The sequence below is a fragment of the Rhinopithecus roxellana genome, chromosome 5, assembly GCF_007565055.1.
Source record: "Rhinopithecus roxellana isolate Shanxi Qingling chromosome 5, ASM756505v1, whole genome shotgun sequence".
NCBI lineage: Eukaryota > Metazoa > Chordata > Mammalia > Primates > Cercopithecidae > Rhinopithecus > Rhinopithecus roxellana.
In genome coordinates this window covers 6603515-6629631 of record NC_044553.1, presented here as the reverse complement: position 1 = coordinate 6629631, position 26117 = coordinate 6603515, and the positions used below count along the sequence as shown (strand labels likewise).

Sequence of the window (26117 nt, the reverse complement as noted above, 5' to 3'; positions counted from 1 at the left end):
TCAGATCTTTTCTGGATTGCTAATGAGTGTGTCCCAGAGGCTAATCCAGGTTTTGTAGGACCTGAAGCCTACACAATTTGGAAGACACGATTAAGAAAACAATTCGAAAATATCTTTTGAAAGTTTTGTAAAAACGATATGATTTTGTGAACGCACAAGGGCCCGTGCAAGTGAAGGGCCTTTCAATTCAAGCTTGATCAACGTCACTGTCATCTGCCCCTTCTGACCTTACCACCAGGCAAGGGCTTTCCACGCCTCATCTCTCGGTTCCCACACCATCACCCTAAGAAACAGTATCTCCTAACGATATACTATATATAGTATATACTTTGTATAAGCATACAGTACTCATGAAAACAAGCCACATAGAACACAAATACATTCAATATCCCGTCCAGCCCGAATGACCCTTTCTCTCCACGTCCCTGTACAGCCTCCCACGACGGTAGTGCTGGGGCTCGAGGCGCCACAAGAGTGGCACCGAGTTCGGATTGTCTTGAGCAGGTCGAAAGGAGGGGGCATATGGGGAAAAAGCAGTCAAACTGGAGAGTCTGGAGCGGCCCCTGGGACAGTCCCGGGAAAAGCGGACTCCCCTGGGGCCCCGGGCCCCGCACCCCAGCGCCGGGAAGGCGCCTCTGCCTGTTCCGCGGCGCGCATGCTCCGTGTTAGGCCTCTCGGGCTACTCGGGATTATGAGCGCCGGGCCGAGGGGGCGGGCCGAGCCTCGGCTGCTGGGACCCGGGGCTCGGCGGCGACACCGAGGGACTCTGTGCGGCTGCTAAAGGGACAGCAGGGACGGCCGGCGCTGTGCGCGCCATAGTGAGGCTCGCTCGCCCGGCGCGCACTCCGGGTCGGTCCCCAGAGCTTTGTGGAGGTGACTCGAGTGGGCCGGGCCGGGCCGGGCGGCGCTGTCGGCTGAGAGGGCAGGGAGGAGGCGATGAGGAGACAAGCAGCAGCCGCCGCTGCTCACCGCCCGCCGCGGCCGTAGCGGGAGTCGGGGCGGGGCTGGGCCAGCTGTACCCCCGCCGGGCCGCGAACCCAGACAAAGGAGGAGGAGCCGCCCCAGAAGCGGGCCAGCGCCGCCGGGAAAGGAGGTCGCCGCCGGGGGTCGCCCGGACTCGCGGGTCGCCGCGCTTCCTCTGCGGGCACTGCAGGAGGCGAGGGCCGCCCCGGCGGAGGAAGTCGACCCCGGGGTCTCCGCCTGCCCGCCGGCGCCGCCTCCCAGCCGCCTCGGCCGTAGCCTCGGTCCGGGCGGGAGGCGGCGGCCGCCGGCGAGGCGAGGCGGCCCGCGCCCTGCCTGTCAGGCCACCGGCCCGGCCCGCGGGCTGCCCCCGATGCGGAGGCGCTGTCGCCGGGGCCATGCAGCAGGCGCCGCAGCCTTACGAGTTCTTCAGTGAGGAGAACAGTCCGAAATGGCGGGGACTGTTGGTCTCGGCCCTGCGGAAGGTCAGTGCTGGGGCCGGGGCGGCCGGTGGGTTGGGGGCCGGGCCCGTGGTCCCCCGGGCTTCTAACGGGGAGCAGCTCGTTCCTCCCACAGGGCTCGAGTCCCGGGGCCGAGCATTTTCTCGTTGGCTGGCAATGGGGGGCTCACAATTGCCTGTTGCATTCTAAAGGACGTTTCTCAAGTTTTTTTGCCTGGTCCCGGAAGGAAGGTTTTGTTATGATCATAAAACTGGATTTCATGTTGCAGTCATTTCGTCAGGCTACTTCCGCCGTTGACCAATTTGTTGTCCTCAGGCTGGAATCGGGCAAGAGAAAGTCCCGCTGGTATTTAGACAGTTTCTAAAACAAAAGCACATTTTCAGGCCGGGTAATTACTTTTAATTAAGTTCTTTGGGAGTGTTTCCCCTAGGCGGTTTGCTTGTCAAGGTTATCCACTTATGAGGCAATGGTTTTTTGTAATATGGATGTTTCACATGTGTGAAATGTCAGTGAGTCATAATATTCTTATTCATTTTACAGTTCTAAAGGTAAATTTAAAGCGCCCTCCCACTTCCTGCAGACGGTGTCTTACCTGTTTACAAGAGATTACCCTTAGAAAATTTGGTGTCTTCACGACCAAATTGCGATTTAGGACTTGAAATCATTTTAAGGAACAAAAAAGAGGCAACTCCTGCAAATCAGTCTTTTACGTTTGGGTGCATTGCTAGGGTGCATCTTTCCTGTAGATGGTGGCGGTCTTCTTCTGAATTTAGGTCCTAACCATACGATCATTTTTATAGTAAATCCTTTTGTAGGATCAAGACATTTAAAGACTGTGAATAGGTGCGGGATCAGCTATCATGCCTGCTGAGCAGGGACTTTCTTTGCCATTAATGCAGACTTAGTCCTTTCTGCCTTTTGTGCAAAATAACCAAGAATACATTCTAAAATAATAAAGAAAAAATAAAGATTAATTTAAAAGACTATACTTGGAAAATATATCCTCATACATTAAATTTCTATAAATGAAAGGAAGTAGTGTATTTTAAAGTTAAGGACATTTTCCTCATGCGTTGAGAGTTGCAGATTTTCCATTATTTTCATAATTCTTACAAGGAAGTATTGCTTTCCTCAGGGCAAACACCAAGTCGTATCTTTTTAAAGAACCTGGCAGAGATGACTAGTGGCAGCTAGACAGTTATTCCATTGGTATGCTAAGTGCTCGAGTATTAAATTGACCTTACTTCCATGTGCAGCCGAATTCTGTAAGGAAAGGGGAAGAAATGAAAAGTGTGCTGAGTGGTGATAATGAACTCTGGCCTGAATTAAAAGCAAAGGGGGAAATGTCTAGATAGTAAATAGCCCTTTGACCACAGGGAAGTGTGAGTGTAGTTATCAGGTAGGCCTATATTGTTGGCAGTGTGATGCAGGTGTGTACCCGTTTATAACTTTCTGATAGCAAATAGTATTTGAGTGTGTGTTGCATAACTTGTTCAATAGGTAACTTTGATTCTAATAATCTTTTATGTCCCGAAACAGATTTATGTTTTTTCTTTAAATAGAGACAGGTTATGCTGTGTTGCCCAGGCTGGTCTTGAACTTCTGGCCTCAAGCAGTCCTCCCACCTCTGCCTTCCAAACTGCTGGGATTGCAGGCCTGAGCCACCTGGCACCAGTCCATTGCTTTGATGCTATTACTTTGCATTTATACATTGCGCTTGCTTTCCTGGAACTCAGGTGCCTTGTAGATACTATGTTATATTCCACAGTTCTAGTATGTTCTTTATAAAGTAAATACATCTAAGAATGTATTTACTTTGGTCTTTTGAGGTGAATTCAGAAAACATTTTCTGTTAACTTACTGTTATGATAGAATTGAAGTACATTTGTATGGAAATTTTAAAAAATATTTTTGGAAAAATTTTGTTAAAAGTAGTTAAGATTATGTCCACTTTTGTGGTATTTAGGACATTGCAACTTGTAGGTCTATAGTGCCTGCTAAGAGCTGTAGCTCTTAGGGAGCTAAAGGTTCACTCTTTTCTTTGCAGGAAGTTTTAAATTCTGCTATGTATCAGCCACCTTGTCTTTGTAAAACGAGAATTTCTACCATTTTGGGGGAGTCTCTGTCTTCACATTCAGAGCATCTAGAACTTGGCATCCTTCCTGTAGCTGACCAGATAGTTACAAAGACAACTAGGATTTGATTGGAATATCTCTCTCCTTCAATTGGTATTGCCATTGTACATGTGGTGTATTCTAGCTTCATTAATTCACCTAACCATTATTGAACACATTTTAGGTACTTGACATAATGCTGGATCCTAAGAATACAAAGATAAAATAAAGGCCCCTCCAAAGGTGTATACCATCTAAACCAAAAATTCTAAAATTTAAGGTTTTGGTTTATGTAAATGAGATAGCGGTTCTGAGCTCAGAGTTCAGTAAGGGATATTTGTGTGTCTATGAAAGGAGCAATGTACTTGACTCTGTCAGTTTAGTCCTCTTGGACATCTTGGTGGAACCTCTAAAACTGTTAGAATGTAATTTTCAGAAAGGTAAAGTCATGACTTCCATGCAAATGTAAATGAGTGTATCAATGATTTTGATTCAGCCCATTACTTAATGAGGGAACTAGTAAGATGTTAAAGTCACTTAATATGAAAATTTGAGGAGGTAAGTATTTATAGGCAATTTAATAAGGGAATATTAAGACTGTTGGGTTACATACAGAATTAGTTAATATCCTACAAGAAACATAAAAGTAGGCTTTGGGTTATCTTTTCCTCTGGCTAAACATTACTTACATCTCAGCGGGCGTGGTGACTCACACCTGTAATCCCAGCACTCTGGGAGGCTGAGGCTGGTGGATCACCTGAGGTTAGGAGTTCGTGACCAGCCTGGCCAACATGGTGAAACCCCATATCTACCAAAAAAAAAAAATACCAAAAATTAGCTGGGCGTGGTGGTGTGTGCCTGTAATCCCAGCTATTCAGGAGGCTGAAGCAGGAGAATCACTTGAACCTGCTAGGTGGAGGTTGCAGTGAGCCGAGTTTGCACCACTGCACTCCAGCCTGGGTGACAGAGCGAGACTCCATCTCAAAAAAAAAAAAGAAATTACTGCCATCTCTATCTGCCAAAAATCTGTAATTTAATCTTATAGATGTGTAAAATAGCTCAATCAATAGAAATTAATAAAAGATTCAAGCATAGCACTGTACTGAAACACACCCACTATTCTCTTTTGCTTATTTTCCAGTTTTGGCTAATTTTTATGAAAACTGGATATCTATATCTATAGCCATGTATATCTCCATATATATATCCATATATATGTATTTGAGAAAGTCACCATTGTCAACATTGAAAATGCAAGGGATTTTAAAAAAATCAACCTCAACTATTCACTGCATTACAGGGAAACACAGAGATGGCCTGGGTGCAGTGGCTCATGCCTGTGATCCTAGCACTTTGGGAGGCCAAGACGGCAGATCACCTGAGGTCAGGAGTTCGAGACCAGCCCGGTCAACGTGGCAAAAGCCCATCTCTACTAAAAATACAAAAATTAGCCAAGTGTAGTGGTGCATGCCTGTGATCCCAGCTATTCGGGAGGCTGAGGCAGGAGAATCACTTAAACCTGGGAGGCAGAGGTTACAGTGGGCCGAGATCACACCACTGCACTCTAGCCTGGGCGACAGAGCGAGACTCTGTCTCAATAAAAGAAAGAAAGAAAGAAAAAGAAACACAGAGATAAACAAATAGATTTATGGAAAAATAATTTTGGAAATAGAAATGTGGTGTTCTTTAGCTTTTTGCTTGTTCTTTAACTTTTAAAACAGAACCTCAGCTAGAGCATTTAAAAGCATAGAGGGCTACAAAGCAGAGTGAAATGGCACTACTAATGGATAATGCATGGATTGTTAACATTACTGCTAAATTATGTATCTTCCATAAAAGAGCCAAGAACATAATTGCCTTCACCACTGCTCCCCAAGATCATTGAAGCTATCGCGTTACTTGGAGAAAAAAGTGCATGGTATATATTTGTAAATGCAGTTTATTACCTGTGTCTTTGAAATGCCCTGGTACTATATGCATATGTTATTTGATTGTATGTTGAGATAAATCAGCATTCTCCATATGGGAAATATACCTCAAAATCATTTTATCAGCTTTTACAATCCCTGATATTTCTTTTGTAGATGTCTTTTCAGTAAGGTGTTTCTCACCTGGCTAGCCATAGGAAAAAATATGGCTGTTTTCTTGCCAGCTGTAGTTATAAATGTCAGAGAAAGGTAGAAAGAATTGGTTGAATTACTTTGTTCCTGAGTCCAATTAGATTCGGGTTAAATATCGACCTCCCCACCCTGTGACAATTTGCTTTTAGATATCTAAAAGGCAAGAGGTGTGAGAGAATGTCTGGGTTAATTAATAGCAGTCTAGGGCAAGGAAAAGGAATGGTAAGGGCTTTGATTTAAAAATGGTTTTGTGAAATTCTACTGAGATCCTAGTGTTTCTGCGTTTGTACAAATGTCTCTTGGAAGTTTGTTTTAGAAGATAGCACTGGATCTTTCCTGAGGCCCACAAGAAAACTACAGGGTGATCTGAGAAAATATAACTGGTGTCATTGATATATGAGAATCAAAGAAGACTTTAAGAAAGCAAGATTTGTGCTTCTTTCTGGATGATATATTCAAATATATTGATATTACTGTCCCCAGACTGGTCTTGAACTCCTAGGCTCAAGCAATCCCCCCACCTTGGCCTCCAAAAATGCTGGGATTACAGGTGTGAGCTACCTTGCCTGGCTGCAGACACTGTTCTGCAGTGTCTGATACGGAAGATTTAGCAGAGCCCCTGCTGTCATAAAGCTTGTGTTCTAAATGGCTGTGGCAGAGAGACAGACACTAAGAAAGTGAACAATTATCTGAAAGATCAGTAGAATTAACAAAAAAAGGGGCGGGGGAAAAGGATTTGAGGCTGAGGGGAAAGTAAGAACATGATTTGTTTGTTTTGAATAGGTCTCAGATTCTGAATTTAATGACTTATTTTAAAAAACAAGAAGAATAAGTAGATGAAGCTAGCATGGTAGACTGTAGGTACACTGAGTTAAGGTCTCCCCCTGAGAATAGGAAGTCCTGTTGGGTTCTCATTTACATAGCAAAGTAATTAGATTAACTCTATCAGAATTGTGTTTTGAAAAGATTACTTCAAGTCAAAGCCAAAAACTAATAAGAGATCCTGTGATTTTTGTGACATGAGGCCTGTTCTGGAATTCCTAAAGCCGCTGAATATAACAGTAGAACTCGAGGGAGTCATTTGGAATTATTCCAAACTAATAATGACCCAAACTGACCCGAAGAGTTCAGCCAGAACTAGATGAGCAGTAGGAATGTACTTTAACTTGCTGTACTTGGCTCCCTGTCAGCCATGATTAAGTAGCCTTCTATTTTCGGTTTAATTTTGGTATGGTATATTTGGAGCAATAATATTCCATTAAAGTGTTTTATGCTGAGTATTCAAAGCATTACCTGTGTTACCACTTGACATAAATCAAGTATATGTCTTTTATATTAACCATGGACTCTCTTTCAAGGGAACAATAGTTCGATCATATCCTGCATATTTGAATCAAAAGGAATTTTAGTGTAACTAGTGGATTTAGCATTATCTCATGTTAACAATTAACAACCAAAAATTATTTTTTCCCATGGGCCAGGTGCGGTAGCTCATGCCTGTAATCCAGTACTTTGGGAGGCTGAGATGGGAGGATTGCTTGAGGCCAGGAGTTCAAGACCAACCTGGCCAATATAGTGAGACCCCATGTCCATAAAAAAAATATTTTCTTCTTTTACATAAAAATATATGCTGGTACAAAGTTTTTTTCAAATGGATAAAGTATTACACACTTCACATTTTAACATGTAGAAGTGAAGCAACAAGATGAAAATGATATCAAGATCTAGATATAAGGACTAGTATTAGCTCTTCTAAGTAAAGTTTCCTGTAGTCCAATTTTCTTCTTCGTTAAGTCATTTTGTAAACTCAAAATTTCTCTCTCTCTCTTTTTTTTTTTTTTTTTTTTTTTTTTTTGACAAGGTTTTGCTCTGCTACCCAGGCTGGAGTATGGTAGCATGGTCATAGTTCTCTGTAGCCTCCAACTCCTAGGCTCAAACGATCCTCCCACTACAGCCTCCTGAGTAGCTCGGACTACAAGCATGTACCACTATACCCAGCTAATTTTCTTATTTTTTTGTGGAGACAAGGTCTTGCTATGTCCCTCGGCTGGTCTCTAATTCTTGGACTCAAGTGATCCTCCAGCCTTGGCCTCCCAAAGTTCTGGGATTACAGGAGTGAGCCACCTGCCTGCCAAACACTACTTCTTACATGCAAAGTATATTATAGTTCTTTCTTAATTGACCTATTAGCAGCATTTGACAGTTGATCTCTTTCTCTTTTTGAAATCCTTTCTTCATTTGGCTTCCAGAAGAACATCAAGCTTTCAGGGGTTTTTTTTCTCTGAATATTCCTTCTAGTTCCCCTTTCCTTGATTTCTCCTCATCTTCCTGACCAAATCCTTCTGACCTCCCCCAGAGCACATATATATATGTGTGTGTGTGTGTGTGTGTATATATATATATATATATATTTTTTTTTTTTTCAAGACGGAGTCTTGCTCTGTCACCCAGGCTGGAGTGCAGTGGTGCGATCTTGGCTCACTGCAACCTCTGCCTCCCAGGTTCAAGCACTTCTCCTGCCTCAGCCTCCCAAGTAGCTGGGATTACACGTGCACACCACCATGTCCAGTTAATTTTATTTTTGTATTTTTAGTAGAAACGGGGTTTCACCATATTGGCCAGGCTGGCCTTGAACTCCTGATCTCGTGATCTACCCGCCTTGGCCTCCCAAGTGTTGGGATTACAGGCGTGAGCCACTGCATCTGGCCATTTTTCAGACTTCTATTTCTATTTACACATACTGCCTTGGAGATGCCATCCTGCCTCATTGCTTCACATATAATCCATATCTGATAATTACCAAATTTACATTTCTGGCTCCGACCTCTTTCTTAAACATGGATGCTCAACTCTTTTTTTGAGGCAGGGTTGCACTCTTGTCACCTAGGATGGAGTATAGTGGCAAGATCACAGCTCCCTATAGCCTTAACCTCCTGGGCTCAAGTGGTCCTCCCACCTCATCCCCTGCCACCCCTATATAGCTGGACTACAGGTGTGTGCCACCACACCCCAGCTAATTTTTTTTTTTTTTAGATGGAGTCTCGCTTTTTCGCCAGGCTGTAGTGCAATGGCACAATCTGGGCTCACTGCAACCTCCACCTGTCAGGTTCAAACGATTCTCCTGCCTCAGCCTTCCAAGTAGCTGGTACTACAGGCATGCGCCACCACGCTCAACTAATTTCTTTGTATTTTAAGTAGCGACCGGGTTTCACCAGTTGGCCAGGAAGGTCTCAATCTCTTGACCTTGTCATCTGCCCACCTTGGCCTCCCAAAGTACTGGAATTACAGGGGTGAGCCACTGCACCCAGGCCCAATTTTAAAAAAAACTTTGCACAAACTGGTCTCCAACTCCTGGGCCCAAGCATTCCTGCTTCCTCAGCCTCCAAAGTGTTTGAGTTACAGGCATGAACCACCACGCCCGGCCAACTTTTTACTTGATATTTCCACATAGGCATCTCAGCCAACACTGAATCCTTTTCTTCCCCCGCAAACTTGTTCCTTTTGTAGTGGTTCACATATCAATAAATGGCTACTCCATCCTTCCGGTTGCTCAAACTAAAAATCTTAAGTTATTCTTGAATATTGTCTTTTTTTATACCACACATCTAATTTGTCAGCACATCCTTTTAGCTCTACTTCAAACTATAACTATATTTAGTTACCATTTTATACTTTTTGACTTTTACCACCTGGAACCAAGTCATCGTCACCAATCTCCTGGAATATTGAAATATCTTTTCAACTGGTCTCTGCTCATCTACTCTTACCCTATTTAGTTTTTTTTCCCCCCCCCAAACACAATAGAGATAAGTGAGATCATTTCACTCCTTTGTTCAAAACCCTCTCAGTGCTTCTCATAATAAAAGTTAAAGTCTTCCCAAAGGTTTACTAGGTCCTCTGCATTCTGGGGCTGCCCCACCTCCCGCTTTTACCTCTCTGACCTCTTTAATATTGTCCCTTGTTTGTTCTGCTTCTGCCCCATACTAGCTTTCTTGTTTCTATAACATAGACATGTTTTAGTCTTAGGACTTTTGTACTTGCTGAATTTTCTACCTGAAACACTCTTCCCTCAGATAATCACCTGGCTGGCCCTTTTACCTCCTTTAGGTCTTTATAGTCAAGCATCATTTTCTTGGAGAGATTTTCTCTTACAGCCTATCTAAAACTGCTACATCCTCCTGCTTCCCAGACAGTCCCACATCAATGTTCACAGTATTTTCTCTCATAAACCTGTATCACCAATATAAATGGTGTATCCAGTTCTCAAGCCAGAAACCTAGTCATCATTCTTCCCCTCTTTCTAACTTCTATTCATGACTGAATCTACTTGATTCTTTCTCCTAAATTAGGAGTTTTCTAACTTTTTTGCTGTGTATCCCAAAAGAATTTTGAAAAACTTGCACATTTTTATGCTGACATCTGGAAATTTCCATTTTACATTTAAATAGTTGCAGTAGATGTAATTTCATATGTGTTGTAAATACTCGTGTTTTAAGGAAAAACAGTTCCACCAGTCTTTTAAATGTGCCGAATGGAATTTAAATACGAAAATAATTTGATATCCACCATCATCTTTTAAAAATACACATGAAAAGTGTGTCTTTAAAAGTTGGAAATTTTACACTGTCCTTTTTTCTCTGTGAACTTTTTTCGTTATATTTCCCCCACATAATTCTAATATAATATTTTTAGATTTAAAAGTCTTTAATCCCTCTTTTTAATTTATACTTCTTTACAACAACAAAAGAGTCTACATATTGAATTTAAAAAGATTTTCCCTACGTACGTAAAGCTTTAAAACCTGTCTTTTGAACTGAATTATTATTATTATTAAAGTCTCATTCTGTCACTCACCCAGGCTGGAGTACAGTGGCATGATCATGGCTCACTGCAGCTTCAACCTTCCAGGCTCAAGTGATCTCCCACTTCAGCCTCCTGAATAGCTAGGACTGCAGGCACATGCCACCACACGTGGCTAATTTTTAAAAAATCTTGGAGATGCTTTCTTTTTATTTTCATGGGACTGTCCCCTCAGGAGGATGTGTTTTTCGACAGTAGGCTAGAGGATGGAAGAGGCAAGATACTTAAATGAAAATATTTGTAATTGTCTTTTTGTTTAGTGTCCTAGGATTTATGTATTGCACTTCAGAGCAACATGTGTATACTATAGAGAATTTCAAGATAAGTGAGAGATCCACCTTTCTTAGTAAAATGGGAGGGCAGCTGTGAAAGGAGAGGTGTAAAAGGAGACCCTGCTTTACTCACTGTGTGCAGGCACCTTGTCAGGCAGATCTTCTTTAGGAAAGAGTACATATGGCTGTTTAGAAAGTATCCTGACAGACGTGGGTGTTTGGCCCAGGGACTGATTAAACATAAGTGAATGAAGCAAATTTAATACTGATCTTTTCCCAGTTCACAGGGGAAAAAAAGTTATTTTCTTTTCAATTTTATTTTTCTTCTATAAATTAGAAAAAACAATCTTTGTTGTCTGCTGCAGTTTACTTGCTAGTGAGTAGTGAAAGATTGTAAAATAAGTGAATGAGTGATAATGGAGGTTTTAAAGGGAAAATGGCTTTTAATACTTTTTGTTTTTTTTCTTACAAACATGTTCCTGTAGTTTGATTTTAAGTTTTAAAGTCATTACTAGCATTGTCCCTGCTGTGATAGAATATGTGTCTTAATATTTCATGTTCTGCAAAGAACACTGATTTCCAAATGATCTGCCACTGGAACAAGTTGGGAACCATTTATCTAGCCTGTACTATCTTCGGTTTACAGGCAAATGGCCTGCCTTTATGGGAAGGTGCTTCTAGGTCATGTGCCATTCACAGAAAACTTTGATGACAAAAATTTTTGCTTCAGCTAATCTTTTTTACATATTTGATTATATTATGGTAAGCTCTCACCTAATATTAAGTAGAAATAGCTTCTTGGCCTGTACTTATTTGCATTTTAAATAAACTTACATTATGAAAGCCTGCTGAAAGTACCTAATTAAGAGCATGGACTCTGAGAAGTATTAGTAGACAGTGGGAGGAATAGAGAAACATAAGAGAGGGAATTCCCTCATTTATAAAGTTGTATGAGAACCAGGTCTCCAGATACATATTCAGTGAAACAAAAACAAATTTTATGGAGTTTAAAAGTTTTTTCAGTATCCAGATAATTTCAGTGAGGCCAAGAGATCTGTTTGCTGCTGTGAATCTGTTTAACAAGTATTTACCGAGTGCTTTCTTTATGCAGGGTCTGTTCTTTTTTTTTTTTGAGACGGAGTCTCGTTCCGTCGCCTAGGCTGGAAGTGCAGTGGTGCAGTCTTGGCTCACTGCAAGCTCCACCTCCCGGGTTCACGCCATTCTCCTGCCTCAGCCTTCCTAGTAGCTGGGACTACAGGCCACCACGCCCAGCTAAATTTTTTTTTGTATTTTTAGTAGAGATGAGGTTTCACCATGTTAGCCAGGATGGTCTCGGTCTCCTGACCTCATGATCTGCCCACCTCGGCCTCCCAAAGTGCTGGGATTACAGGTATGAGTCATCGCGCCCAGCCCTATGCAGGGTCTGTTCTTTTAATGACAACTAGATTACCTGTATGCTAAGAATACAGGTGTAGGGAAATAGGAGGAAGAGACCAAAAACAAGAAATGGGAGCTGGTGTGGTAGTGCCCACCTGTAGTCCCAGCCACAAGGGAGGCTGAGGTGGAAGGATCACTTGAGCCCAGGAGTTTGAGGCTTAACAGTGAGTGGTGATCACACCACTGCACTCCAGCCTGGGTGACAGAGCAAGATTCTGTCTCCACACCTCTCCTCTGGCCCCCAAAAAACAAACAAGAAATGGTTCCTGATCTTAATGAGTTTAGAGTATACAACTGTGGTTTCAATTCTTGCTTATATACTTTGATTAGAAAAATGTTGCCTTAGAATATTACATTTTAGAATTATTTTTAAAAACTTTATTGGGGATATAATTGATATAAAGTATATATTTACAGTGCATACAATTACAATGTACAATTTGATGTTTTCAACAATGTGATAAGTTATATATACACAGTAAAACCATCCCAATAAAGCTAGTAGACATATCCTTCAGCCCCATAAATTTCCTCTTGACTGTAAACTCCCTCCTATTTCTCCCCACTCTCAGGAGACATCCCAAGCCATCGCTAATCTGTTTGCTGTCATTATCGATTGCATTTTCTAGAGTTTTATATTAATACTAATAGAATCATACAGTAAATACTCTTTTTTTTCAGTCTGGCTTCTTTCAGCATGATTATTTTGAGATTCATTTATGTTGCATGTATCAATAGTTCATTCCTTTTTATTGCTCAGTAGTGTATTCCATTGTGTAGATATACTGTGGCTTGTTTATCCATTCACTTATTTATGTACATTTAGTTTTTCAGATCTTGGCTATTCAAATAAAGCTTGTCTTGGCCTCCCAAAGTGCTGGGATTATGGGCGTGAACCACCACGCCCGGCTGCTTAACTTTTTAAGAAACTATCAAACTGTTTTCTAAAGTGGTTGTACAATTTTACATTCCCACCAGCAATATAAGAGAAGGATCTTATATTGTCCCTATAAGATCCTTCTTATAGGATCTTATATATATAGGGAAGAGAAGGAAGCAATATAAGAGGAGTGTTCCTCCTGCCAACACTTGGTAATTTAATTTTAGCCATTCTAATAGCAGTGTAATGGTACTTTGTGGTTTTAGTTTGCATTTCCCTAGTGATTAATGATGTTGAACATCTTTCATGTTTTTATTTACCTTCCATATATCTTCTTTGGTGAAGTGTTTGTTCAGATCTTTCACCCATTTTTGTTGTTTTTTTTTTTTTTTTTTGGGAGGGGGATGGAGTCTTGCTCTGTCACCCAGGCTAGAGAGCAGTGGCACAATCTCAGCTCACTGCAACCTCCGCCTTCTGAGTTCTAGCAATTCTTTCCCCTCAGCCTCCCAAGTAGCTGGGATTACAGGCACCCACCACCATGCCCTGCTAATTTTTGTATTTTTAGTAGAGACAGGGTTTTGCCATGTTGCCCAGGTTGGTCTGAAACTCTTGGCCTCAAGGAATCCACCCACTTTGGCCTCCCAAAGTGCTGGAATTACAGGCATAAACCATCTCACTCAGACCCCCTTTTTTTTTTTTCTTTTTATGGAGGTTTCATTATACACCATTCTCTTAATACTATCTTTTTATCGTTTTCTTTCTTTTCTTTCTTTCTTTCTTTCTTTTTTTTCTTTTTAAGAGGTAGGGTCTTGCTATGTTGCCTAGGCTGGTCTTAAGCTCCTGGCCTCAAGTGATCTTCCTGCCTGAGCTTCCCAAAGTAGTGGGACTATAGGCATAAGCCACTGTACCTGGTTTATACTACCTTTTGGAGACCAAAAGTTTTAAATTTTTATCAATTTGTTTTTTTAGGGACTGTGCCATTAGTGTCATATCTAGGAAATCTTTGCCTAACCCAGGGTTACAAAAATTTTCCCTTCTAGAAATTTTTTATTTATTTATTTTAATTTTCAAAAATAGAGATAAGGTCTCAATGTGTTGCCCAGGCTGGTCTCGAACTCTTGGCCTAAAGTGATCCTTCGGCCTCAGCCTCCCAAAGTTTTGCGATTATAGGTGTAATCCACCATACCTGGCCTGTTCTAGAAATTTTATAGTTAAATTTTATTTTTATATCTATGACCCATTTGAATCACTTTTTCTTTTTTTAAAAAAAATCTCACCCTGTCTTATGGTGCTGATTGAATCATTTTATATGTGGTGTGATAGTTCTGCATATGGTATGTTTGTTTTTTTGCATATGGATTATCTGTTCTGTGACCATTTATTGAAAAGGCTATTCTTTTTCCTTTGCTAAAGGTCTTCATGCCTTTATTTAAAAAATCAGTTGCCCATATATGTGTGGTTTTATTTCTGGATTCTCTATTCTGTTCTGTTGATCGTTTCGCTTATCTTTATGTCAGTGCCATACTGTTTTGGTTACCATAGCTTTATAGAAATCTTTGAAATCAGGTAGTGTTAGCCCTTCAACTTTATTCTTCTTTAGAGTTGTTTTAGTTATTCTAGGACCTTTGTATTTCCATAAGAATTTTTAAATCAGCTTACCAATGTCTACAAAAAAGCTTGCTGGAATTTTGATTGAGATTGTGTTGCATCTACAGATCATTTGGGAGAAATTGACATCATAACAGTGTTGAGTCTTCCAACTCATAGCTTATCTCTTCATTTCTTTCTTTAATTCCTATCAGCAGTGTATTGTATTTTTATTTTTATTTATTTATTCATTTTTATTGTATTTTATTTTTATTTTTTGAGATTGAGTCTCAATCTGTGAGCCAGGCTGGAGTGCAGTGGCACGATCTCAGCTCACTGCAACCTGAGTCTCCTGGATTCCAGCGATTCTCCCACCTCAGCCTCCAGAGTAGCTGCCCGGCTAATGTTTGTACTTTTGGTAGAGATGGGGTTTCACCATGTTGGCCAGGCTGGTCTTGAACTCCTGAACTCAGGTGATCTTCCTGCCTTGGCCCCAAAGTGCTGGGGTTACAGGTGTGAGCCACCGTGCTCTGCCAGTATTTTGTAGTTTTAGTGTATATCCTTCAACTAAAATTTATTATTTTCTTTTTAAATTGAATTTTAATATTTCATAATGGGCTGGGTATGGTGGCTCACGCCTGTAATCCCAGCACTTTGGGAGGCTGAGGCAGTCAGATTACCTGAGCTCAGGAGTTCAAGACTAGCCTGGCCAACATGGCGAAACCCTATCTCTACTGAAAATACAGAAATTAGCTGGGCGTGGTGGTGTGCCCCTGTAGTCCCAGCTACTTGGGAGGCTGAGACAGGCGAATGTCTTGAATCCGGGAGGTGGAAGTTGCAGTGAGCCAAGATCACCCATCCAGCCTGGGCAAAAGAGCGAGACTCCATCTCAAAAAAAAAAAAAACAAACCAAAACCCCAAAACATTTTATAACGAAAACATTGCCAGTATTCTTAATCGATGTTTGAGATATTTGCATCCTTGTGGAAATCTTGGCAACGGAATGAAGAATTTGGCAAAAATAATTATCAGTCAGACTGTGTATCCAAAAGGATTTATTTCCACATTGTACCTGAAGCTCAAATGTTAATTAATGAACAAATGCACTAGCAAGATTTTTAATTTAAATGTGAAGATGAAAAACTGAAAAATATAAAGTAGGAATTAACATTTCTATAACTTGTTAAATGTAGTGGTTTATCAGGTTAAAAAGTTAAAGTGCTTTTGTGTGTGTCTACACATGGATTTATAGTATGAGACTCTTCTGTTTATAGTGTTATATGTAAGGAAATGCCTTCTGGCAATTTGAAAATATGGTGTAACTAAAATACAGGTCTGACTTGTTAATCTACTGTTAAAGACTGGAAATTATTTTAATTGCTCTTTTTCTGACTAGTCTTTCAAAAAAATATGATAGGCAAATTGGTTCTGTTGTGGTAATTTTATGTTTAGTGTCTCTGTGGAAGTGTAAAGCGTGGTTCTCTTCCATTGATTGTCCTCTTGATGTCCTAGTACAGTATTTATGGGTGAGATTTTAACATTGTGTATTTATTTTTATGACTGTTTTCGTATTTGAAATTAAGAAGTTTGGCATAAGAAACTTTGATGCTTGATGTTCAAATTGCTTTGTAGCTTATTTAACAAAATCATAATCACAGAAAAAGAATCCATCCCAGTTAGACATTATCTTAATTCTCATGTTCAATCATTTTCACTGAGTGGGGCCCCTGGCTTTTTATGTAAAGATGTTATAAGAAACAACCTTGCCCCAGGGAGGGGGGGCCTGAGGAGGCAGGAGGATTGTTTGAGCCAAGGAGTTGGTGACCAGCCTGAGCAATTTAGGTAGGCCTCATCTTTTAAAGGAAAAAAAAAGAAACGGCCTTATGAAGTCCACTGCCACACTTGCAATATAAATGTTTATTTATTTAGAGATGGAGTCTCATTATGTTTGGAAGCCTGAAACTCCTAGGCCCAAGGAATCCTCCCACCTTAACCACTAGAGTAGCTGGGACTACAGGTATCCCACTATGCCCAGTTAAATGTCTATTTTTTTTTAAATGTCATTTTAAAATCAATTGATCTATTAGAAATGTAAGGCCGGGCGCGGTGGCTCAAGCCTGTAATCCCAGCACTTTGGGAGGCCAAGACAGGCGGATCACAAGGTCAGGAGATCGAGACCATCCTGGCTAACACGGTGAAACCCCGTGTCTACTAAAAAAATACAAAAAAAAAAAAAAAAAAAAAAAAATTAGCCGGGCATGGTGGTGGGCGCCTGTAGTCCCAGCTACTCGGGAGACTGAGCCAGGAGAATGGCGTGAACCTGGGAGGTGGAGCTTGCAGCGAGCTGTGATCGCGCCACTGCACTCCAGCCTGGGCGACAGAGCAAGACTTCACCAAAAAAAAAAAAAAAAAAAAAAAAAAAGAACTGTATGGTTAAAATGTAATTAAGTTATCTCTGGCTGTGTTAAAGAAGTGCAGGGCATAAGAGGAAACACTTATTTTCCCAAAACCTAATTTGAATTTATTAGAAAATATGTTAGAAACATATTTCTAACTTAGAAATGTATTTAGAAAGCCTGATTTTTTGGATGTTGGTCCTGTGTGAATTTCTAACTGCCTTACCGTTAGACTTTTTGGACCAGACTTCTTCAAAGAGTAGTCTTGTCTTACCATGGCCTTCCACTTCCCCATTCCCCAATTCAAAATTATTTTTATCAATTAATTTGTATTTTGTCAAAATTATTTATATAAATAAAAAGATAATTAGCTCTGTAAGTCTTGTTATGAAAAATAGCATTACTTCCCCCTTAAACACAAAATTTTCTGTTTCCTAGAGAAAACCACTTTAACTTTTCAAAGTGATTTATTTACTTCTGTATTTCTAAGAAAGAAAATGTGCTTATATTGGTATTTCTTGTTTTTTGTTTTTTGGTTTTTTTTTTCTGTTTTGGATGTTATCTGTTGACTTCCTACCATGGAGGGTAAGGATTTAATATTCTTTTCTCTCTCTCTCTCTTTTTTTTTTTTTTAAGGCAGGGACTCACTCTGTTGTCCAGGCTGGAGTGCAGTAGCACAAAGGATTTAATATTCTTTAATATGCACATACATTCCCCTCCAACCACACACACACTTTGCATTTTCTCTTCCCCTACTTCAAGTTATATCTTAATTTGAGTTGGATTAATATTCAAAGTTCACATTATTATGACTGTAAATGCTATTTTTGGGGTCTTTTTGGTGGGTTGGGGGGGGGACAGGGTCTCACTCTGTCGCCCAGGTTGGAGTGCAGTCGCACAATCTCCACTCACTGCAACCTCCACCTCCCCGGTTCCAGCTGAGATTACAGGCACATGCCACCAGGCCCAGCTAATTTTTGTATTTTTAGTAGAGACGGGGTTTCACTGTGTAGGCCAGGCTGGTCTTGAGTCCCTGGCCCCAAGTGATCCACCCCCACCTTGGCCTCCCAAAGTGCTGAGATCATAGGCGTGAACCACCGCACCTGGCCTGTAAATGCTATTTAATCTTTTTCTTTTCTAACTCACTGCTTTTACTGGAGTTATTAATTATCTTGTTTTCTTGTTTGTGTGTTTTTCTATGTAGTATACTTATTACCAAATTGAAACTTTTTACCAGTTTTCTAAATATCCTATCAAGATTTTCATCCCATTATATACTCTGTCAAGTTCATTTTCTTGAGACAGTCTCTCCCAGAGCCTTCTGACCTGCACCAGTGTGGACTAGTCACTTTTATTCCTGTTGTACAGCTCTCATCCTGTAATTTCCTTTCGTTTTATGATGGTCATTCCTTTGACCTTTCTTCTCTATTGATTCCTTTATTTCCTTTATTCCATATTTTTCTTTCGTGATTCATACCCTTGTTTTAGTGTAGTACAAATGACAGAAGCTTAATGATAAAGGCTACGTGACAGATAAAGTTTTTGACCTTGTTCTATCTAAGAATGTCATTTTAGCATGGCATTTGATATTGTTGGTATCTTGGATTCCAGGCTGAACATCATTGCCATCTAGCTTCTAGTATTACTGTTGAAATCTAAAGCTAATGTCTGCTTCTTGTATATAATCTGCTCCTCCTCACTTCCCTGTCCTCCCAGTCTTGTAGGATATTCTTTTTGTCTCCAGTGTCCTGACATTTAAATTTTGTTCAGTGATGTGGGCACTAGAAAAGCCCTTTAGACTTATTTTATTGATAATTTCCTCTGTTTGCTAAATGATTCTCAAACTTTTGAAAACCTTATTTATGGTGAAGTATAACATATAATCAGAAAATGTTTAAAGGATAAATACACAATTTAAGGAACACCTATTTAACACTCAGGTTAGAAGACAGAAAGAACATTGTCAGCACTTTTCTCAGAATAACTCTCTACAAGGTAACCACTTTTATGGTATTCACTGTTTTGATTTTCTTTCTTTTTGAGACAGAGTCTCACTCTGTTGCCAGTCTGGAGTGCAGTGGCGTGATCTCAGCTCACTGCAACCTCCACCTCCTGGGTTCAAGCGATTCTCCTGCCTCAGCCTCCCGAGTAGCTGGGACTACAGGTGTGCACTAGCATGCCCGGCTAATTTTTGTGTTTTTAGTAGGGACGGGGTTTCACCATGTTGGCCAGGATGGTCTTGACCTCTTGACCTCATGATCCGCCTGCCTCAGCCTCCCAAAGTGCTGGGATTACAGGTGCGAACCACTGCGCCCAGTCTGTTTTGATTTTCTTTACAGTTTTTCCATCTCAGCATGTATCCCTTAACACCATTGTTTATTTTTTTTCTGAATTTGTTTATTTTTTATTTTTGTATTTAATTTTGTCTGACTTTGTGAATGGAATCCCATTGTCTATATTCTTTTTATCTGGCTTCTTTCTGCCAACATTTTTTCAGGGTGCATCCACATTTTATCTAGCTGTCATTACTACTGCATTTTTTTGACTGTGTATATTCCATTGTATTAATAAACCACAATTTGTCTGTCCCATTCTGGATGAATATTTGAATTATTTTCTCATTTTGGAAGGTATTATTAATAATGTTATTTATGAACCTTCTAGCATATGTCTTCTGGTAAACATGTGTGCTCATTTCTCTAGAACAGTGCTGTCTAGAAGAGATATAATGTGAGCCACACATGTAATTTTAAATTTTCCCTCCTAGGCTGGGCATGGTGGCTTATGCCTATAATCCCAGCATTTTGGGAGGCCAAGGCAGGAGGATTGCTTGATCCCAGGAGTTCAAGGCCAGCCTGGGCAATATAGCAAGAACCTGTCTCAAAAATTAAAAAATAAATCAAAAAATAAATAAAATTTTGCCTCCTAAGTGAATTAATTAATGCAGGAACAAAAAACCAAATAGTGCATGTTCTCATTTACAGGTGAGAGCTAAACATAGGTACCCATGGACATAAAGATGTTAACAATAGACACTGGGGACTAATAGACGGCGAGTACTATGCTCAGTACCTGGGTGATGGGATCATTTGTACCCCAGACCTCAGCGTGACACAATATACCTAGGTAACAAAATCTGCACATGTACCCCCTTAATCTGAAATAAAAGTTAAAAAAGAAAATTATCATAGCCACAGTTGAAAAGTAAGAAGAAACAGATGAAGTTGATTTTAATAACATATTTAACCCAATAAATCTAATCATTTCAGCATGTGTCATAAAAATTGAGAATTTGACTTCTTATTTTAATACTAAATCCTTGAATCTGGTTTGTATTTTACACCAACATCCCATTTCAACTCAGTGGAGCTACATTTGAGGTGTTCAGTACCCACATGAGGCTGGTGTCTATTATATTGGACTGTATAGCTCTAAAGAAATATATGTAAATCTATCCTGAATATATATATCCTATAGTGGAATTGCTCAGTCATAGAGTATACATATCTTGAACTTTAGTACTTTAATGGCAAAGTGTTTGAAAGTGGTTGAACCATTTTACATTCTAGTAGCAGTGTGTGATAGTTCCCATTGCTCCACATAGTTACCAACATTTGGTATTATCAGAATTTTTAGTATTGCTGCCTGGTAAGCGGATAGTTTTCATGGTGGTTTAATTTGCATTTTTCTAATTACTTAAGAGCTAGAGCACTTTTAAATATATATATGGGCTATTTGAATTTCTTCTTTTGTGAAGTGCTAGTTTAAGGGCTTTTTGCCCATTTTTTTCTCTTGGGATTTTTATCATTTTTTTCTTACTGAACTTCTAGGAGTTCTCTATATATTCTGGACATAAGCCTTTTGTTATATGTACCACATATATCTTCTCCAACTCCGTAACTTGCCTTTTTACCTTCTTAAAGATGTCTTTTGATAAACCTAAATTTTAAAGTTTAATATAAAGTTTATCAGTTCTTTCCTTCATAGCTAGTAATTTTTTGTGTCCTATATAAGAAATCCTTTTCAATCCTGAAATCATGAAGATATTACCTAGTTTTACACTGTAAGAGCTTTATTGAGTATATTTATTTGTTAGGCCTAACATGCAGCTAGGATTGATTTTTGGTTAAAGGATGAAGTAGTAGTCGTTGATTTTATTTTTCTGTGGTGGTTCAACACTATTCATACACTTCCCTGCCTTCCCACAACTCTCTGCCCCACCTCATACTCCACAGTGCCATCTTTGGAAATAAGGGTCTATATATATGTGGGCTTGATTGTGGACTCTGTTATGTCCCATTGATTTCTTTCTCTATCCTTATGCTATTGTCACATTCTTCATTACTATGACTTTGTAATAAATCCTGACAACCATTGGAGCAAATCCTTGTACTTCCTTATATACGTATGACTTTCTTGTCAATTAAAAAAAAAGAATATATGACTGATTTTCTCAGCCTTTTGCACTTTTATGTACATGTTGAAATTATCTTGACATTTTTAGCAAAACAGCCTGCTTGGTTTTGATTGTGGTTTTATAACTGCATGGTTCAATTTTGAGAGAACTCAGAGGTACACAACTTTAATATTAAGTCTGACAGTTCACCAACATGGTATCATCTTTCATTTATTTAGCTCTTTTATTTTTCTTAAAGTCTAGTTTTCTCCCTAGGGATCATGTGTACCTTATCATGTACTCAAGGTACACAGTATTTTAAATTCTATTGTAAATGCTATTTAATTTTTTTTTTTTTTTTGAAACAAGGTCTCACTCTCACCCAAGCTGGAGTGCAGTAGCATAATCATGGCTCACTGCAGCCTTGACTTCCCAGGCTCAGGTGATCCTCCCACATCAGCCTCCCGTGTAGCTGGGACTACAGGTGTGTGCCACAATGTCTGGCTAATTTTTTGTAGAGGTGGGGTTTCACCATGTTGCCTAGACTGGCCTTGAACTCCTGGGCACAAGTGATCCTCCCACCTCAGCTTCCCAAAGTGCTGGGATTACGGGAGTGAGCCACTGCACCTGGCCTAAAAATTTTGTTTGCTAGCTTTGTTGCTGGTACATAGAAAAGTTTATTTTTTATGAATTCAGATAATTTATCTGTACAATATTTTTGTCCTGCATGGGTGTGTTATTTTGTCCTCCATGGGTGCATAGATTCTTCAGAGAAACAGAATCAATAGAAAATACACACACACACACACACACACACACACACACACACACACACAGAGGAAATTGGCTCATGGGATTATAGTGGCTGAGAAGTCCAAGATCTGCATTTGTCAAGTTGCAGACCCAGAAAAGCCAATAGTATAATTCTTGTCCTCGTCTGAAGGCCCGAGAACCAGAAGAGCTGATGGTATAAATTCCAGTCTGAGTCTGAGTCTGAAGGCAGAAGACTGATGTCCCAGCTCAAATACAGTTAGGCAGAGAGAAAGAATTCTTTCTTAGCCTTTTGTTCTATTCAGGCCTTCAGTCAAGTGGATAAGGCCACATTGGGGATGGTAGTCTGCTTTTCTCAGTCTACCAACTCAAATGTTAATTTCCTCCAGAAATACCCTGACAGACATACCCAGAAATAGTGTGTAACCAGTTATATGGGCACACCAAAATTAACCGTCACAATGGGCAGTCAGATGATCTGCAAATTTGTTTCTTCTTTACCAATTCTTAAATTTTCTTTTTCTTGGTTTACTGCACTAGCCAGGACCTCCAAATACAATGTGGAATAGAAATGATAATAGAAAATATCCTTTTTCTTGATCTCAAAAGGAAAGTTGTCAGTGTCTTGTCTTACCATTAACTATGATTTTATATTAGCTCTTTTTTTTTTTTTTTTTTTTGAGATGGAATCTTGCTGTGTCACTCAGGCTGGAGTGCAGTGGCATGATCTCAGCTCACTGCAGCCTCCGCTTCCCGGTTCAAGCGATTCTCCTGCCTCAGCCTCCTGAGTAGCTGGGACTACAAGCATCTGCCACCACACCGTCTAATTTTTGTATTTGTAGTAGAGACGGGGTTTCACCACATTGGCCGGGTGGTCTCGAACTCTGACCTTGTGATCTCCCCGTCTCAGCCACCCAAAGTGCTAGGATTACAGGTGTGAGCCACCACACCTGGCCTATTGTGGCTTTTTAGTATATATCCTTTATCAAATGAAAGAAGTTTACAAAGAGATTGTTTGTTTGTTTGTTTGAGACAGTCTCACTCTCACCCAGGCTGGAGTGCAATGGCACGTGATCTCGGCTCACTGCAACCTCCGCCTCCCGGGTTCAAGTGATTCTCCTGCCTCGGCCTCCTGAGTAGCTGGGACTACACGCGCCTGCTACCACGTCTGGCTAATTTTTTGTAGTTTTGGTAGAGACGGGGTTTCACCGTGTTGGCCAGGCTGGCCTTGAACTCCTGACCTCAAGTGATCCACCTGCCTCGGCCTCAAAAGTGCTGGGATTATAGGTGTGAGCCACCGTGCTGGGCCCACAAAGAGATTTTATCATGAATGAGTGTTGAATTTTTTTTCAAATGACTTTTCTACATATATATTGGGATGGTCATATTTTTCTTTTTCTCTCTTTTTTTTTGAGATGGAGTCTCACTCAGTCAGCTAGGCTGGAGTGCAGTGATCTCGGCTCATGGCAGCATCTGTCTACTGGGTTCAAGCAGTTCTCCTGCCTTAGCCACCCAAGTAGCTAGGATTACAGGCCTGCGCCACCAACCTAGCTGATTTTTATATTTTTAGTAGAGATGGGGTTTCACCATGTTGTCCAGGCTGGTCTCAAACTCCTGACCTCAGATGATCCACCCACTTCCAGCCTCCCAAAGTACTGGGATTGCAGGTGTGAGCCACCATGCCCAGCTGTGATAGTATAATCTTATTTGTATACATTATGGAATTTGGTTAGGTGATACTTAGGCTTTTTTGTTTTTCTGGATTCATAAGTGAAAATGGCCTATAATTTTCTTTTCTTTTAGAGATGAGGTCTTGCTCATTCCCCCAGGCTGGAGCGCAGTGCCACCATCATGGTTCACTGTAGCCTTGACCTTCTGGGTTCAAGTAATCCTCTTGCCTTAGCCTCCTGAGTAGCTGGGACTACAGGCACATGCCACCATGCCCAACTAATTTTTTATTTTGGAGAGATGGGGTCTTGCTATGTTGATCAGGCTGGTCTGGAACTCCTGGCCTCCAGCGATCCTCTGACCTTGGCCTCCCAAAGTGCTGTGATTACAGGCATGAACCACTGCCCAGCTAAAAATGGCCTATAATTTTCATCTTTCTTTTTGAGTTTTTATATAAAGGCTAGTCCCAAAATAAATTGGAGAGTTTTATCTTTTTTAAAAAAAAATTTCTAAATTTTCACTTAAGATTGTTGTATTGCTTCCTTTATGTTTGATGAATTTGTCAGTGAAGCCAGGTAGACCCATATGATGGGCTATAATGCAAGTCTCAACAAATTTCAAAAGATTGAAATCATAGAAAATTTGTTTTCTGGCCAGGCATTGTGGCTTATGCCTATAATCCCAGCATTTTGGAAGCAGAGGTGGATGGATAGCTTGAGCTCACAAGTTCAAGACCAGCTTGAGGTCAAGGCTACAGTGAGCCATGATTGCGCTACTGCATTCCAGTGTGGGTGGCAGAATGAGACTCTGTCTCAAAAACATTAAATAAGTAAATAAAAATGAAAAAGAAAGTATGTTTTCTGACCACATGTGATTATTATAGAAATCAATTTTAAAAACCTTTAAAAATATTTGCTTCTAGATTCTTAAGGTGAAAGAAGAAACCATAATGGAAATTAGAAACTATAGTCCACCATTCTTATCCTTGGGTTCTTAATCTATAGATTCAGCCAACCTCAGATCAACAATATTTGGGAAAATAATGGATGGTTGCATTTGTACTGAACACATACAGACTTTTCTTTTGTCATTATTCCCTAAACAATACAATATAATCACTATTACATAGCATTTACATTGTATTAGGTGTTTTTTGTTTTTGTTTTTTCTTGTTGAGACAGAGTTTCGCTTTGTCACCCAGGCTGGAGTGCGGTGGCATGATCTCAGCTCACTACCAGCTCCACCTCCTGGGTTCACGCCATTCTCCTGCCTCAGCCTCCCGAGTAGCTGGGACTACAGGTGCCTACCACCACACCCAGCTAATTTTGTTTTTGTATTTTTAGTAGAGACAGGGTTTCACCGAGTTAGTCACGATGGTCTTGATCTCCTGACCTCATGATCTACCCACCTTGGCCTCCCAAAGTGCTGGGATTACAGGTGTGAGCCACCACACCCAGCCCATCGTATTAGGTGTTATAAGTAACCTAGAGATGATTTAAAGTATATGGGAGGATGTGTGTAGGTTGTATACAAATGTTACACCATTATATATAAAGGACTTGGGCATCCATGGATTTGGGTATCCACAGGTGTCCTGGAAGTACTTTCCCACAGATACTGAAGGATGACTGTATTTTGAACTGGATGATTACGAAAATATTCCATATGAAAATATGTGGGTTTTTACAAAAGTAGTTTTAGAGAAAACATACATATTAGAAAAGAAAGGTTGACAAAAATGAGCAGTGTCCATCTCAAGAAGTTGGCAAAAGAACCTAAGAAGCAGAAGAAATAATGAAGATGAAGCAAAAATAAATGAAATATAAAGCAAACATAAAATAGGATCATAAAAGCCAAGAGTTGGTTCTTTTTTTTTTTTGAGACGGAGTCTTGCTCTGTCGCCCAGGCTGGAGTGCAGTGGCCGGATCTCAGCTCACTGCAAGCTCTGCCTCCTGGGTTTACGCCATTCTCCTGACTCAGCCTCCCGAGTAGCTGGGACTATGCCCGCCACCTCACCCGGCTAGTTTTTTGTATTTTTTTTAGTAGAGACGGGGTTTCACCGTGTTAGCCAGGATGGTCTCGATCTCCTGACCTCGTGATCCACCTGTCTCGGCCTCCCAAAGTGCTGGGATTACAGGCTTGAGCCACCGCGCCCGGCCAAGAGTTGGTTCTTTTAAAGATTAATAACATTGATA

At 40.5% G+C, this 26117-nt stretch overlaps 1 protein-coding gene across 4 annotated transcripts in view; it reads left to right on the top strand.

Annotated features, from left to right (window-relative positions):
• Positions 1–715: 715 nt before the first annotated feature.
• SOS2 (SOS Ras/Rho guanine nucleotide exchange factor 2) overlaps positions 716–26117 on the top strand; it is a 115280-nt gene continuing 89878 nt past the window's right edge. For all 4 annotated transcript variants that reach the window (XM_030929924.1, XM_030929923.1, XM_030929922.1 and 1 more), the window contains exon 1: positions 716–1445. In XM_030929924.1, the coding sequence (XP_030785784.1) occupies positions 1359–1445 (87 nt within the window). In that variant the 5' untranslated portion in view covers positions 716–1358. The remainder of the gene's footprint in view (positions 1446–26117) is intronic.